General features: G+C 30.8%; 1 protein-coding gene across 18 annotated transcripts in view; it reads left to right on the top strand.

The window, feature by feature from the left end:
- Positions 1 to 17,590, top strand: part of LOC143052272 (protein couch potato-like) — a 92,008-nt gene that overhangs the window by 63,952 nt on the left and 10,466 nt on the right. For 7 of the 18 annotated variants that reach the window (XM_076225269.1, XM_076225278.1, XM_076225263.1 and 4 more), the window contains exons 2-8: positions 5,808 to 5,885; positions 7,935 to 7,988; positions 8,883 to 8,936; positions 9,770 to 9,832; positions 11,255 to 11,393; positions 11,799 to 11,846; positions 14,080 to 14,201. In XM_076225269.1, the coding sequence (XP_076081384.1) occupies positions 5,808 to 5,885; positions 7,935 to 7,988; positions 8,883 to 8,936; positions 9,770 to 9,832; positions 11,255 to 11,393; positions 11,799 to 11,846; positions 14,080 to 14,201 (558 nt within the window). Of the gene's footprint in view, positions 1 to 5,807; positions 5,886 to 7,934; positions 7,989 to 8,882; positions 8,937 to 9,769; positions 9,833 to 11,254; positions 11,394 to 11,798; positions 11,847 to 14,052; positions 14,202 to 17,590 lie in introns of all 18 variants that reach the window. The other 11 variants (XM_076225267.1, XM_076225275.1, XM_076225277.1 and 8 more) reach the window with 8 other exon arrangements.

Genomic DNA, 17,590 nt, shown 5'->3' with positions numbered 1-17,590 from the left:
TATCCAAATATTAACCCTGATGAATTTATTCTAGATATTGTCTGGATTATGATTCCATTGGTATTTTTTGTGGGTTAAAATTTCTAGGATTTGTCTCTAAGTTAAGTATCATGGGTGTTTATTTTCGTGAATCTGCAGCATGTGCAGTTTGTAAAAGTAAGGGTATTCTTTTTTGTGGATCTGTTGTATTGAAAGGTGATATTTTTTGTAAATGAAATTTGAATATATTTGTCCTTTGAATATTTGACTTCATTAATGAGGGGGGATAGGACCTTTATCGGGACTCCGGGATCGGGTGTTTTTAAGCTCAGGATTTCGGGATTGACCCTTTCAGGATCCGGGAATCCTTTTTTTCGGATTTCGGGATGTCAGGATTTGCTTTATTTAAATTCGGGACCTCAGGATTTCGTTTTTTTAAGTCTGGGATTTCGGGATCAAGACCCCTCCTATCCCCCCTCATTAATTCAATCAAAAAAACTGCAGGCCTGTTTATGAAGGAATATTGGCTGACTTTATTGTCATCAAATTAGAAATGAAAAATGTTCATGATAGGAATCAATATGTGAGTTTTCACATAGATGTAACTTACTTATTAATCTGACCCTAGCTGCAATTTCCCCATTAAAATCATAAAAAAACATCTAATCATGCTAATTTTTAAATTTATGGTTTGCTTTTTGAATAACATGTAGACATTCTCATGAAAATTACTACCATAAAAGTGATGTTATAAAATGAAAGTAGATAAAATGGGAGGCATGATAATACCAGTAGCTACACTTTCAAATTAATGTCCTTATACCATGCTACTGCTAATTAATTGAAATGAAAGCCTCCAGAGGTATGGAATACATTTCTGTAGAATTTACTGTCACTTTCACTTGCAATCAACTGACTTAAAAATGAACAATTTAATTCCGTATTCTTTAGACTAATGAATGGAAAAAACAGAACATACTAACATGTACATATATATAATCTATGGAAATAGATGACTTGGGGTTTAGAATCATTTGTTTGGAGGATTCTAGGATAGAAATAAGAATTGTACTTGATGATGTGTTCAACTGATACGTCGTCCTGATATGCATTAAATATCTGCCACTGGACATTAAGCAATTAATCAATTAATTTATCAAGTAGGCAATGGTTTTCTCTAATGTAGTTGGTCTGTTGGGCAAGTTGCACATGGGTAAAATTTGTAATGGACCATAGCGAGAGCTCATAGACTTTAAGGATGTTTGCTTGTCATGTTTTGGAATTTTTGTTAGATTTTCGAAATCCTCCGGTTTCATACATTTGAATGCCTTAAAAAAATTGCCCATGGAACCCCATTTTTCTTTATATAAATCTTTTACAGGTATAATAATAAGCCATTTGTAAAAGTCTTATAAAATCTTATTGGTTTTTTAATAGTTTTTGAGAACTTTAACTGGTCAATGATAAAGCTATGAAAAATCGAGAGAGAACATTTTCTCACCAAAATTCCAATGGCTAATATCTTGAAAACAAGCACGTTGACCCCTATATTTTTATTTGCTTTTTGGATTCCTCAATTAATAAATTATCAATATATACCAGTATAATGGAAAGTTATTTATTTTGAAACTGAGCAGCAAACTTCCTTAAATAAAACACTGTTGATTCATTATTTGTTATGGAGTACACATTTTTGTGGTTTCTTTGGCAAAGAAAAGTTAACAAAGCTTTACATGTTCAACAAAGTTCCAATTTCATATAATCTTCTATATATACACTTTGACATTTTTAATCCTTGAAATAAAATAACCACAAAGAAACAATTTTTTTCTCACTCCACCAAAATTGGTACACATGTAGCTAGGAAAATTAATAAATCCATGTACAGTTAACAGTATTTGAAATTAAGGTTGATTAAAAAAGTGACAGACAAATTAATTACATGCTTCGCATAAATTAACATATATAATCAAATAAGCAAAATGGAATAACAAGGATCTGAAAATGATTCAGAATCAGATCAACAAATATGACACCATCGAATATATTGAGATCCAATTTTCCCGTGACAGACATGGATGTATAGATCTTTTGTCACATCATCCTTGGAAAGTGTATAAACCTCGACACAGCGTCGTATCGATTAATGGGTCATATATAGATGGTATTTATATTGAGAAGCTTATTCGTTCACAGTTATATTAATTGAGAATTGAAAAAATGGCCTCACATTCCCCCGTGGATATGTTAATATAAAGCAGGTCTTGTATCAAAGGAAGTTAATTACAGGTGTTGAATTAAGGTAGAATATACCTGTCGTCACATTGAGGTAATGTACTATATCAAAAAGGTGATTGAGTTTTGATGCACTATATATATATATGGTATAATAGAAATAATACACTTTAATTTGGAAATACCAAAATGCAGCTGTGCTGCAATACAGATTACAGATTTGACTCCACCAGGCATAATCCACCCCCCTAAAGTAGATAAAAAGTAGTACTAAGGACACAAAGATTACAGTTAACTTTATTTGGAAAGAGGCCGCTCTAAATTCTAATTCTTAGACACCTCCCCCCCCCCCCCCCCTGATAATCATTCATTGCTTTTTATAATAAGGGTCTTTTTGGTAGCATTTATTCAACTTCATTTGTACAAGTCTATTACACAATAAACTCTTACTCTTGCATAATCTTCTATCAGAAGCTAGTACACTAAATAATTGTGAACAAGATATTAACCTTTGCCTGTCCAACTAGTGTAAATTTCAAACCCTGTCACTTTTCAAGGCTAAATACTTAAGAGTCTCAGTAAATCGGTCACGCTCATCATTCAGCAAGAATCAATCTATTTTGCAATACAGGAAAAACGATCTGTAGAAAAATATTACAGAATAAGTTTTAGCCGGATAGAATAAATATTTGATTTATAATGGATCACTTTTAATGGATGGTAGTCTCCCATTATTTGACAAGAACTATAAAATCATTAGAAAGTGGACAGTGACAGAGCATGATGGAAGCGGTCTTGTATACAGTGCAATTGATCATTGTTCAAGATTTGAGGCTTGATATTTTACAGCGGAATTGCTCCAATTTTAGATATATTTTCTTGTAATTAGAGTAAAATTTACTTTCATTTCATTTAAACTTATTTAAAGATGGATAGCTAGAATCTCAACTCTTGTTAATTTATCTGATACAAGATTTGTGGCTTCAATACTTTACACCTGAAATGCTCCAATTTTATATATATTTCCTTGTAATTAAGAGTCAAATGTGTCTTCATGATTACTGTACTGCTGAAATGCTTCAGTTTGATACATATTTCCCTGTAATTTGAGTTAGATGTATGCTAACTCCATCTTATTTAAAACTGATACTGAAAACTCAACTCTTACTAGTTTTAAAGTGGTTTCATTAATGTTTACAAGAGACATGATCTCATTTAAATACATACTTCCTTGTTAATTATAGAGTCTGATTTATGGTTTTCCATAAAAGTATATTTAAAGACAGATAGCTGAAGAAATCTAAACTCATTCTTTAATGGATCACCTTACAAGATTTGTGGCTTTAATACTTGATGGCTAAAATGCTCTATTTCTATTCATATTTACTTTTACTCTAAGAGTCTGGTGAAGGTTCATTCCATAAAATACTATTAAAAAACTGCATGAGAACTGAAAAAATCTGACCTACTGACATAAACACCAGAACTAATGTACTATATATTGTAACTTAAACATTTTACAAGATTTAATGTGGCTTTGATATTTTACAGCAGAAATGCTCCAGTTATATACTGTCGATTCATTATTATTTGTTGGATAACAATTTTTTTGGTTTTCGTGGGTACAGGTGAACAATGAATTTAAATGTTCAACAAACAACAAATTTAATATCAGGTATAGGTTTGCAGACTTCGGCAAAACCACAAAATTACATATCCACGAAAATGCAAGTTTTCCACAATCCACAAGAATTGGTACCTACGAAAATAGATGAATCCACAGCACATATTTCCTTGTATTTGTATTAATATTAAGGCCTATTCTAATATCATATTTATTTGGTTTTTGTCATGGCCTCAATCTTATTATCAGCTCATTTCTAAGATGTGTTGAATATTTTTCCGTAACTAACAAATAAATCCTTGACCATCATTTGACATTTGATTTTTGGGATCATAAATTTATCCTTATTGGTAATTCTAGTGATAAATATCTATGTATATCCATTATCCAATGACAGTTACTAAGACACCAATATATATCAGTAATTTCTCAGCCGAACTGTCCCACGAAATCATTTATTGTCATATATGTCTCGTTGTCAGGGAAGTTATTGGAAGGAAGCGACCAAATTGTTGACTTTTAGTTTAGCATAGACATAACACATGTACTTTAAATGAATGTAACTGAATCTGTTGTTACAGAGATTTAATTGTTTCAATTGTAATTGGAAAGCGTCCCAAAATTGAATATTTTAAGAATAGTTGATTTAAGTAACCGAGGTAACCCTTTGAGGTCAAAAGAATATAATAAAGTTATCCAGAAGTTCTATAAATTCACTAAATAAAGAGCATGCTATTGGTTTTGAAAGCCACTCTAAACTTGCATTCTTTAATTTAATACAGGATACATGCAAAATGCACTACTACCTAATGAAAAAAAAAACATATTTAAGCACAGAAAGATACAAAATTGAATAATAGAAATGATCTTTCATCTGCAGACATTTTTCTTCAAAGCTGAGAAAAATCAGAAAAAACGATCTTTTCTTTTAACGGCAGAATTTATTTTCCAAAGCTAGAGAAAACTGCAAAGTTAATTTGCATGTCCATACAACTGACCAGCACATGACCATAATACAATAAGGAAATGTGGTAAATTGATTGGCAATTACAGAACTAGGAACCAGAGTCCAAATGACTGGTTCCATGTCTGTACTGGTTCACTTATCATTATTTATTGCCAATTACAGAACTAGGAACCAGAGTCTAAATGACTGGTTCCATGTCTGTACTGGTTCACTTATCATTATTTATTGCCAATTATAGAACTAGGAACCAGTCAGTCCAAATGACGTGGATTCCATGTCTGCACGGGTTCACTTGTCATTATTTTCTCCGTAATACAAGCCTTTACTGCAGTTTAACTTGCTGTAAGAGAATTCTATCGTTAATATACACGACTGAATTAACTCTAATTCCGGGCTGAAATTGGTAATATAATAGACCCGTTCAGGGTTGGAAATTAAGTTAACCTCTCGCTGTAACGAGTTTTATCATAGGCTATGGGTTATGATGGTTTAGTCAATGGAAGAATCTGTAAATAAGTTTCTGTGATACTGATAATGATTGGAGTATGACTATAATTATGTCATAAACACTATCATTTCGATATTTACAAAAAAAATTATGGTATAATTATGGTTCGATCTGTTCAAAGATGAGCTAAATGAACAATTGAGAGTTTGCATTAGCAAGAACTTTGAGAAGCTTCAAATTTTCATTTGAAAGACTTTCATTTATGTTAAAAATTTCTACAATTCCTTAAGGAATGCATCTAATAGCTAATTTCAGTTGCTGCATATTATAAATATGTAAACAAAATATTTTGAAGAAATAGATGAATATAAAAAAGTACACACTTTTGTTATTAATAAAGCCATGAACATCTATATTTATGATATTTCAACAATTTATCTGTTTTTATGCAACATTACATTTAGTTCTTCTCCTTAAGTATACATGATGTATTTGCTACTGGACGTTTACTGCAAGTAACAATAAATTATATATATATTTATTTATATATTCAGGTACGAACACTATTTGTGAGTGGTCTGCCTATGGATGCAAAGCCTAGAGAATTATATCTCCTCTTCAGAGCTTACAAGGTAAGATTTTAAAACAAATGTCTCGGCAAGAAGATTTTTACAAAATGTCTTAACAAAATTATTTTTCAACGAAATTTTCCACAAAAAAACATCAATATACAAAGTCTTATAATTTGGTAAGGTAAGACAATCAACATAAAGTTCATCAGTGGTGCTCAAATCAACAGTAAGAAGGCTATATCAAATACGAAATTGTACAGCAATGATAACCGCAAATACCTAAAATTTGTTTGTACCAAATACAACTTGGATAGTATGCCTTGGGTTCGAAAAGCTGAAGTGTTTTGAATAATTCAACACAAAATATTTGTAACAAGTAGTCAAAGAAAGAAGATCTATTTCAAACTGGAACAAACTTAATGATTATTAAACTTGAAGACAATCAGTCACTCTTTGTAAAGGATTTATTGGCAGAAATAAAAGACAAAGTGCGCAATTGTTTCAAGAACAGATAAAACGTTAAGACAAAGCATGATATAAATTAAGATTACGCTGGAGTAGATGACACCTAAATTCCCCACTTGATGCTCAACGAAAAATCTCAGATCGGCAACCATTCAATAATTCATGAAAGCTACTAATTATAATAGAATCTGATCATTGCTTAAAATAAAAACTTAAGCTATAACTTTTCAACGGAATTGAGGTGTCATTTACGTCAAGAGGAAATCACCTACAGAAGAAAACATTATGCTGCACGTGTCAAACAAACAAAACTGATTTAGAAATCATCTTCTTACTTGAATGGTTAACTTGGCTGGTTTATCCACCAGTGAATTGACAAATCATGAAATTTTAATAATATTAGAGTTTAAGTGAGTTATCTTCTGCATGCTGATATAAGAGATTACGTAAAGTGACGATTTTTGCTTCTTTGTAATTTTAAACGGTTAAGAATCGGTAGAAAGAGCGAGAAGCAAAAATCAACACCATTGCGTAATATTACAATTTTAGCAAAAAATAACAGTTAATGACACAATATTTATGAGATAGCGTTTTCTTAATTTTAGAGCTTGTGAATAAAAGCCTGATTTTAATTCTCTTAATGTCTGCAGAAATAATTCTTTCTTTTAACCTAATCTGATAATCCTAATAGTTTCCTTAGTTCCTGCTTTTATTCCCCTGAGCCAGGTTATATTAAGTTTAATTGATTTCAGTCTTAGATTATCGCCACTCTGTGTATAAGGTGTCACAAATAGAATTTGAAATTTCATTTCTAAATCATACTTAAGATGGCGTGAAGCAATTGTAAATGTAATTACTTCAAGTTTATCATGAAATTTATGAAATTTAAGCTTATCTAGAGTTTAACGTAAAAAAGTTTAACTCGTAAAATGTAGGCATTTATACCTTGCAGAATAGATATGTCTGACTATGGTGAGAATTAGTGAAAATTTTATTGATGTACAATACACTAAATACTGTTTAAATTACTATTAAGGACACCATAGACACATTGGCATTTCATTCTTTTATTTTTGTTTTCAAATATTTTTTCACTCTTTAAATATGAATGTTATTATAGAAAATGATCGTGGTGTAACTAATATGGATGATGGCGTGTTGTTTTAAATTAGAATGTTGGTAATGGTTGTAATTGTTGCTGTGTTTGCAGGTCAAAGGGTTCACAAATGAAAACAACAAAGGCTATGTAGAACGCAAAATCTTGCTTGCAGATGGTCTATGAATATAAACTTAGTCTTAAGAATATTGATGCGTTTGAAATAGAATTTATGCAAATATCGGGGATCCATTTTAATATCTGAGGTACAAAACACACAACTCATACAACTCTATGCATAAAACATCAGTTCTAAATTCCTGATAGTTATTGAAGATTTTTTAAGCACCTTGGTAATAATTTGGAAAGGGTTTTACAATCTAAAGTCTAAAGTCTCATCTCAAATACATGCTCTGATAAAGGAACGTTGAACTTGAACCGGTTTGATGTCATGTGGCTAAAATATCATTCTTTGTGTTCTGTATCAATCTAATGCTTTACTAAATGTATCAAAATGCTATAGGTTGGAAACGTTTTACTGATTTCAGGGTTATGAAAATGCTTTACTAAAGGTGATGGGTAAACCTGGCAAAAATAACAGTGTAAGTTGGTCACCATGGTAACCACATGGTGAAAGTTTATGTGTCAGAATTATGTTATTTTTCACCATCACCATAGTGTTTCACCATTGCAGCGTTAATACAATAAAAATTAACACAATTTTAATTACATGTCTGTCCGTTAATTCACCAAAAATGTTATTGTTCATACTTTCACCATTAACAGCGGCATGTGTTGTATATTTTTTTGTAGAATGACATTTGCAGACTAACAAATATGGCATTGCACCATCACATTATGACTAACACATTATTTGTAATTAACATATCATTTTAATATGCTGAAATTTGTCAGGTCATATTTGACAAAAAAAAGTATAATCATTGTCTGTGACCTTTGTGTACTTTGACATTGCAAATTTGACCTTGACCCAATTTTTAGCTATAGAGCAGGCTATTGGCTATTCAGCTTCTTTTTATTGCTTATATTACATAGTTTGTTTCAACATTTTGGTCAAGATTGCAGTTTTAAGAAATGCATTTATCAACAAATTATTCAAGTCTTGGTTTATTATACAATTAATATAAAGGGTATTAAAAATAAAATGCTCTGAAATGCCTGATAGTAAAGTCAGGAGCAGCTCCATCCATTTTTAAAAGGGGGTTCCAACCATATGTCCTCATTCAAAAGCATTGATCATCAACAATAGGAAGGTTTCAACCCTGAGGAACCCACCCCTCTTTTTCCCCTTTTGGGTCACTGTCTATTATAACATTTATGCTTCAAATATAGATTTGTTTTAGACAGCATATATATAAGTAATAAAGAGATCTGAATAGTTACTAACAATAACCAATAGCCTGCGAGTATTAATGTCACATGTTTACAGCTCACAGCTCACGTTGCTTGTATGTTTCACATTATGTTTTTTACAGGGTTATGAAGGTTCGTTATTAAAGGTCACGAACAAAAACGGCAAAAATACCTCAGTAAGTACTGTATAATGTTGTGTATTGATTGCTCCTATAGTAGGAGCACCACCACATGGAAATAAATCAGGTATGATTTGGAAAAGAAATTGAATGCAATTGTCTGAAAACAGATAAGGAAATAATAAAAGTTTTGGGTCATCAAATATTTATTGATTGATTGATTGATTGGTTTGTTTGTTGATTGTTTGATTGATATTCAGCTTCAAATGTTTCTTGAACATAAGTGACCATTTAAATTGATGCTGTGATAGGAATTATTATACCCTGATTTGTAATCAACTGTCAACATTTTAAGAGAAGAACTAGAAGCTTTGATCATTTCAGAAAAGTCATTCAAAATCTATAATACCGCCAGAGACAAATAATGAATCTATATGAAAAATAATAATAGTACCAATAGTACCAATTTGCAAGAATTTGTAAGGAAAAGAAAAACGGAATTGGTAGTTGAGACATTTGTAAGACTTGCATTATGATTTCTTAAAATTTATATAGGCATTCAGAACGTAAATTATTGAAAAACAATTGTGCAAAGAATAGTTTCATTGAGGATTTTAAATCCTTACAATTGCAATGTATATAAAATATATAGTTAGTAACTGTTAATTTAGAAATGTTGTGCTAGATTATTAATTGCGATTTCAGGAAGCGCTGCATACAAAATGTGCTATCCAAATATAATTTGTCAAAACCTATTCCATCACAATTTTTGAATAAAATAAACATGTAAAAAAGTTCTTAATTCACAATACATTATACCATTGAAGATAGATAATATTTAACGTATTATACAAGAGTTGGATATTCAATTGTGTTTTCTGTCTTTGTAGCCTGTAGGATTTGTAACATTTAGTTCCCGAGCAGCTGCAGAAGTAGCCAAGCAAGATTTACAAGTAAGAAATCATTTATTTTCCATTGTTCATCAATTACTGAGAGCAGGTGCTATTATCCGCTCTCTGGAATTTGTTAAAAATATTATGTAGCTAAGAGATGTATGATTACTAATTTTCAAATTTCGTACCAGACAGAGGAAGTTGTATTAGCACAAAAAGATTTCTTTTCTTGTAAATTATAAAATGTTTGTTTTTAAAGCATCATTTTTTGCCGAAAATCTTTAAATTCTGTCCAATCGCTTAATTTTTCTAGCTGTACAGATTTTTGATAAATACAAGATTGATAATTGTGTTTTTTGGGGAAATAAAGCATTGAAATATATGCCATCATCATTTAAAAAAAAAGAAGGTCTTTTTGATGCAAGGCTTATCCAATTGCATGTTTTTCTGTAATAAAACATCGTGAGCAATTTCTGCAGTTGCAGTATTGATTTGGTATAGATTTCTTCCAACAATCAAAATTCTACATTTTTTTTAAATGTGAATCTTCAATAGATTCAGTAGAAAATTAGAACAGTTATATATCATGTTATGTAATTTCCTTAATTAACAAATTATTTTCAAGTTAAATTTAGATAACGATTACATTTAGTAACGATCTAAATATGGTCCACATATACTGGTAGTAATAATTGGTTTTTGCTAATGTATTGCAACAAGATACAATCTTTGTAATAGTTACATTCATTAAGCCAGATAATAAAACAGACTTGATTAAGGCCATACAGTGACCTGTCGTTGCACATATGTGTTTATAATGACGTAACATTGCAGTCATCATATCAAGGAAGCTTATATACTTGCTATATGTATAAAAGTCACAACTAAACTTCAAAGTAAAATAAAAAAGGTGGAAGTCCAGAAAAACTTAACAAAATTGAGACTTTATGCACCAACAGATCGACTTGAAAACAACAGTCATATTCCTGACTTGGCACAGGCATTTTCTGTACCAACAGATCGACTTGAAAACAACAGTCATATTCCTGACTTGGCACAGGCATTTTCTGTACCAACAGATCGACTTGAAAACAACAGTCATATTCCTGACTTGGCACAGGCATTTTCTGTACCAACAGATCGACTTGAAAACAACAGTCATATTCCTGACTTGACACAGGCATTTTCTGTACCAACAGATCGACTTGAAAACAACAGTCATATTCCTGACTTGGCACAGGCATTTTCCTAAGAAAATGATTGGTTAAACCTGGTTTTATTGCTAGATAAACCTGCAACTTGTATGATCGTTGTTTATAGTTTCATTATATTGACAAAACTGTGTAGCAATGTCATACAGAATTTTCAAGATTTTGTAACTATAGTAGGACACACATAGTGTGATTCTTTTTAACATAGTTGTTGTAATATATAATTGAATTTTAAAAACAAAAAGGTTATAATTGAACATTATGATTTCAGGGTGTGAGATTTGACCCTGACCTACCACAGACTCTGAGATTAGAGTTTGCCAAGAGTAATACTAAAGTTACGAAGCCAAAACAACAAAGTCCCCAGCCTGCGGCAACACTTCCCACGTTTATACATCCTCTTACTGGTCGTAAGTATACATGGTCGAAAGCAGATAGGATTTTATATACCGGTATAATGAAAAGAACAATTGAAACAAATATGATATTTCAGAAATGACAAAGAACAATTTTTTAACCATAGCAAAAAGAAACAAATACTGATTTCAGTCTTTGAGTTCATACTTGTATCTCATTTTAAACCTCTATTTAATTTGGATTTCAAATTTTAGTGTTTTATGTACTTCTGAATATTCAAAAGAACTAAATCAGCCTCCATTTAATTTGGATTTCAAATTTTTGCTGTATATACTAAACGAACCTACTTTAAGAAATATTATCAATAATGGAGGAATTTTTGAAATAGGAGAAATGATATGTTATTTTTGGTTATTTTTATTGGATCAAATTAGATAACATTGTAATATATATTTGAGGCGGGGGATCTATGTCTGAATCGTTAACTGGACGAGCGTTGACTGTCGGTAAGATATAATGTGTGGTGTGTAAGGGGCTTTTATGGTGCTATAAGGGTGTTGTCCCATGTTACAAATGTATTTATTTATAACAAATAAATGACAATTGCTAAAATTATGTAAGAAATTTAAGTGCAGCAATAAATAAAAGATAATTTATTCAATTTTTGTTGATAACAAAAAAAAAATTCCGATTTATTTTAATTGTATACTGCTATTTAATTGCTTAATTGTTGAAAATTAGAAATGCACTCCCAGGTCAAGTTAGAAGTAAAAGATTCAATTACTTTATTACAATATTAATATGATTGATTGCTGGCTTTCATTATGGCAAATTATTAGATTATGAAGCGGTTACATAATTTCAAATAAATGGACGTATTGAAAAAAAAAAAATTCATCAAGGTGTGTTTCTATACTCCCAGTCACTATGACTATGGTTACATCAAAAGTATGCATTGAAATTTTGAAAAGTTTTGTTTTGATAATCATTTTTGATATGATTTACAAGTTTTATATTATGGATAAATTCATGTACTTGATAAATGTGTAATTGCTGCTGCGAAACCCAATACATCAGAAATCACCAATACTCATATATAAAAAGACTGATTACGTAATTTTAGCAATTATAAATAAGATAAATGACGTCTTTATCATATTAATAAAGTTGATAAATTTGAAGGAGGTTTTTTTTTGTTATGGATAAAGAGATTTAAATGATATCATACAGCTAGGCAATGTTAATATTTCTATGCAGTTTAATTGATTAAATAGATATATGTAAATTTTATTACTGTATAAATCAGGTGCACTGAGATTCTCCTTGTAGACAGAGGGAGCTACTAGGAGATTTCTGAAATAAGATTGACACAGAATTCTCTGAAATATACATCGTCATATACATGTATTTAGTTAATCATAACTACCAACTTTTTTCAAAATCCCTATGGGGGGATTTTTAGACAAGAGAAACTTGTGCAACACTTATAAATATGTCATAAGTGCTTTTAATCTTGTATCTTATATGGTGTTTGGAGTGTTACATAATTTAAAATGTCATTTTAATTCCTTTGAATACCTGCTTTGAGGTATTTAGTTGCTATAATTGAGGATGTCGTTGAAATTTCCAATGAATCAAGCCTGGTAGTTGGTCTGAATTTTAATTGAGGATTTTTTAGCCTGTTACTGTGATAGGTGATAGTAACGTTTCATCTGTGTCATTCTTAACCTTACTGTCTGCCATTTTCTGTCTGGTCATGAACATACATGTAAATTTTTTATTTTTTCTAAAAGGAGGTGACCCATTATCGTCTATGGATTGTCAATTATGATATGTATAAGCATTTGATCTCATGAAGAGAAATTTTTGATAACATTTGATGAAAAACAAGACGGGAAAAAAAAGAGTAATGAATGATAATTTTTTTAAATTTAATTTTTACTAGTATTTCATGACCAGGAAAGTTTTTGAAGTTTAATTTGATGCACAACACCATTAAAACAGCAGGTGACAGAATGCTGTGAAGACCAGAGGATTGTGGGAAAATTAAATGGCAGACATTTTTCACTCAAACAAGATTCTTGAGAAAGTACCAAAATTTCATATGAAAATTAGACAACTTTTTTTTCCAAAACTATTCAAAGTTTTCAAGAAAAGTGTTTTATTTTTGTAGACTAAATTCTGATACTTTTTCTGAGAATTATTAGATCAAATGGATAAGTTTTACATAAGGAATATATTTTCTTACTTTTCAGGTTGCAACAAATGAACATAAATTCTCGTTAGAATGGGGATGATGTAAGCGGCCATTTTAGACACTTGTTGCTATGGATACAAGTTAATATTTGTTAAATTATTTTCTAATCCAGCACATTTTCTTATAAAATTTCACAATAGCATGCAAACGAGCTTTAGACAACTTTTAATAGAATTTTATAATTTTTTTTCTAAGTCACTGCATTTCATATAAATATAGATTATCACCCCATTCTATGAGCCAATCAAAACTCTGCAACTTGTCACATGTCATGAATTTTTGATATGAATATTTTGGTAATACCTGTCATTTGATTGGTTGCAGACGACAGTTTTTAATACAATACACACAATTGCCTGGGTTGCGGTAACATTTTATTTGATGGTAGTAGGGTACTTACTTACACATACTAGCATATTCACGTGTGCGTGTTTCTTTTCTCCCTCACTTTACAGAAGAGTTAGGTGCTGCCTTTATCCCAGGTGCTCCTGAGGCGTGGGCGCCACACCCATTGGCCGCCTATCCTGAGTTAAATCCGAATGCTGCAGCTATCCATCACACAGCACTCATCCAGCACCCAGCCTTAGCACAAGTTCCGGTACGGGTTAGTTATCATTTACTTCCATTTATCGCACTCGTGCAAAACTAGTCACATATCACCATGGTAACAAACGTTTTATATCACATGATTGAACAATTAACATGTTTTGGAATGTTGGTGTCACAACAGATTTAAACACAGAGGTAACACGATAAACCATTACATTTGGTTTTGAGTTGTGATGGCAATCATTTGAGGAAGCTGAAGAAGATGAACAACACTTGCTAATGTGATGCACAGGACAACAGGTTGAATTTGAGAGTAAATATGATACATCTTCAACCATGTTCAAGAAAAAAAATTATTAAATTTCCCCATTTAGGAATTAATTGTTTATTAGTACAATGGGTGCAAATTATGTCTTTGATGGATGGATATTATTTGGCAAAAATACAAAGTATAAATAAACTTGAACCAAACTTTTGATGAAAAATTTCATTGGATATATAACAGTTTGACAAACACTAATTTTGATCATTGAAAAGCTTAATATTTCCTAAACAACAGGAACCTCATTAAAATGTTCGGCTAAATTTTACAAATTTTTTCTGTGTAGTGATATGTACCACCTTAAGCTCCACTCAACATCTTAAATAAAATTTACCCCTTGAAAAAAGAAAATCACATGGATGATTTGTGTTGTAATATGGATAAAAGATAGATCATGTTGAATGTAATATGGATAAAAGATAGATCATGTTGGATATTGTTTGTGTTATAACCAGGATTATCATTGTCTTAATGTACAGTTTTGTTTTGCACGATGTGATAATTGGAAAATGTGTGGTGTGTTTGTGTATTTTGACTGTGTATTGCAAATGTATATAATTGTGTATTTTATTGAAGCGTATTGATGTATTTGTGGGTAAAATGACGGAGTTCTAATGTCAGTTTTAGGTATTAAAAATGGCATTTGATCTTTGTTAAAAACTGTAATGAATTTTCAGGATTTTGTAAAAAGTTGGACCTCCTCACACAATTCAAATTGATGACGATTTCAAGTTGTTTTTTTTTTAAATCTTTAAATTTTGATTTTGACTAAAATTTGTTAAAAAGCTAAATGCTAAGGTTAAAAACAAGAATCATAAATAGGTTCTTTCAAGTTTTGGCTTAGAAAGGTTATCTGCTATAAGAATATATATAGGACCATTAAATTTATCAGAAAGATTGGAAAAGATATTTGATATTTATACACAGTGCTTGTTTCTGACTTTTAAGTCTATGAATAAAGCAGTTTTACATCCGATTTCATTTGAGTGTGACGCCAAATTGTAGTATCTTTGGTTAGCTTGCTTGTTAGCTGAACCGTGAAGTCATTGTTAGATCAGGTAAACTACCCTCCTTTAAGAGTAGAGTAGTCCAGCAGATAACCAATCTATCTGTCTGTTGGACAAGGCTACTTTGAAAGGAGGGTAGTATACCTTACCTTATAATGACTTCATGGTTCAGCTTACAAGCAAGCTAACCAAAGGTATTACCTTTACCTACACACTCAATGAAATTGGCTGTAATGAAATTTCACAGTATTGGTCAAAATATAGGTTTCTTTCTGATTCTGCCACTTTGACCAAAGACTATTTGATCATCCCTACACTGTCCCCCTTGTTCCATTTCACATCTACTGTGTCTGTAGGTTATATTCTTAATTTATGACTCCATTCAAGCCCTTAACTTAGTTGTTCATTCACAAGTTTCATAAACTCTGTAGTTTTGATTGTTGGGTTTTCAAAATTGAACCAACCACAATTAAGAGAAAAAAAATTATTTTATTACCATTACTGACCAACAACTTTGAACAAATAAAATATCTTTGGTACCTCTTTCTAATTTGTTTTTGTTCTGGTTAGTTTTTTGTAGGGTAGAAATGGATGTGAAAGAAGCCATTTGCAATACACAGTCACTTTACTTTATTATATATGATGTACATATACAACTATGGTATAAGGCCAGGATTTTTTAATTTGTTGGTTTACGGATCCGCCGACCTGATTTTGCCGATTTCCAGAATAAAAATAAAATTGACTTTTCATGCTTTTTCATTCCCGCCGACCCTAACAAATGCATTATCCCTGAAAAATAAATAAATTATCCTTTTTTTATAAAATGAAATGCATTAATCACTAACAGAATTGATAACACTTTCTGTTGTGAAAAAATGAAACTTCCAGTTTACGTTTCTAAAAATAGATAAATCAATTATTAATGACCTTGACATGTCGTTTGGACAAATATTTTTGTGGAACGAAACCCGTGTTTAAAACCAATTACACAATAAGTTCGTTTCTCTTATTTGTCAACAGTCCGTAAGATGCATCTTCTCATAGAAATAGACTTGTCCAAATGTGGACAGGTGGAAGTTCAGGACATCAAGTTAAAGTACTGAATATTAACAGATCATTTAAAATTTTCTTGTTTCATAGATAATAAAAAAAATTCGTCCATTTGGATAAAAACGGGAATGCGTGACAACAGATTAACCCGATATTCTCATTTTTTCCAGTGGACGAGTCTATTACGTTTTTGACGCGTGTGTTGAAAATTATTTTTTTACCACGCTTTTACATTTATTTCTTTATCAGTTTTGGTTCTTGAAGATCATTATTCACCAAGTTTTCTGGAATTGATTAAGAGCTATGTGAATTTGTCTTCCTTTATGAAATTTAATTACGTCTTTGTCCGTGCACCCCCTTTTTACGGGAAATTATTAGGCAATGTCATGCAATTTTTATTACAACTGAGCAATAATATTTCATTTAACTAAAATTTAAGAAATGATGACAAAATAGGATAACAAACATATTATTATAGAAAGGTGAAATATATATTTATTTTGCATATCAGTTTTCTGTCTTGAAAGATATTTTTTTAATTTTTTTCCCGACCGACCGACCCGACTTTTTCATGGAGAAAATCCGTAAACCAACAAATTAAAAAACCGTGGCCTAATGGATAAAATATTTATACTTTTATATATACATGTTTAAAACAATTTTTGATTGTGGTATTTAAAATATTGTGACATTGTTTCTATAAAATGACTGTTTGTATAAGGATGAAAGTGACTGTATTTTTGCAATTTGATTTAAAGTTTCAAATGATTTTAATACAATAAAAAAAAAAATTGTTTTACAGTTGTCTTAAAATTTGCCACTTACATGTAAATGGATTGATCAATGAAAAAAACAAAAAACTTCGTAGAATTTAATTTTAATCAAATGTCATTGATTTTTATTTTAAATGTGTAGAATATGCTTAAAAACCTTTTTGGTAGCAGATTAATACCTACTAAGGAATTAATATTATACTTGGTGGAAGTTTTCTCAACTTTTGCATGTAAACCCAAATACTGTGGTATCGGATACTCAGAAACGCTGAAAAAACAAAATGGCAGT

Source organism: Mytilus galloprovincialis, chromosome 11 (genome assembly GCF_965363235.1).
Source record: "Mytilus galloprovincialis chromosome 11, xbMytGall1.hap1.1, whole genome shotgun sequence".
NCBI lineage: Eukaryota > Metazoa > Mollusca > Bivalvia > Mytilida > Mytilidae > Mytilus > Mytilus galloprovincialis.
Note: the sequence above shows the minus strand (reverse complement) of the source record. Positions and strands in the feature narration are given on the sequence as shown.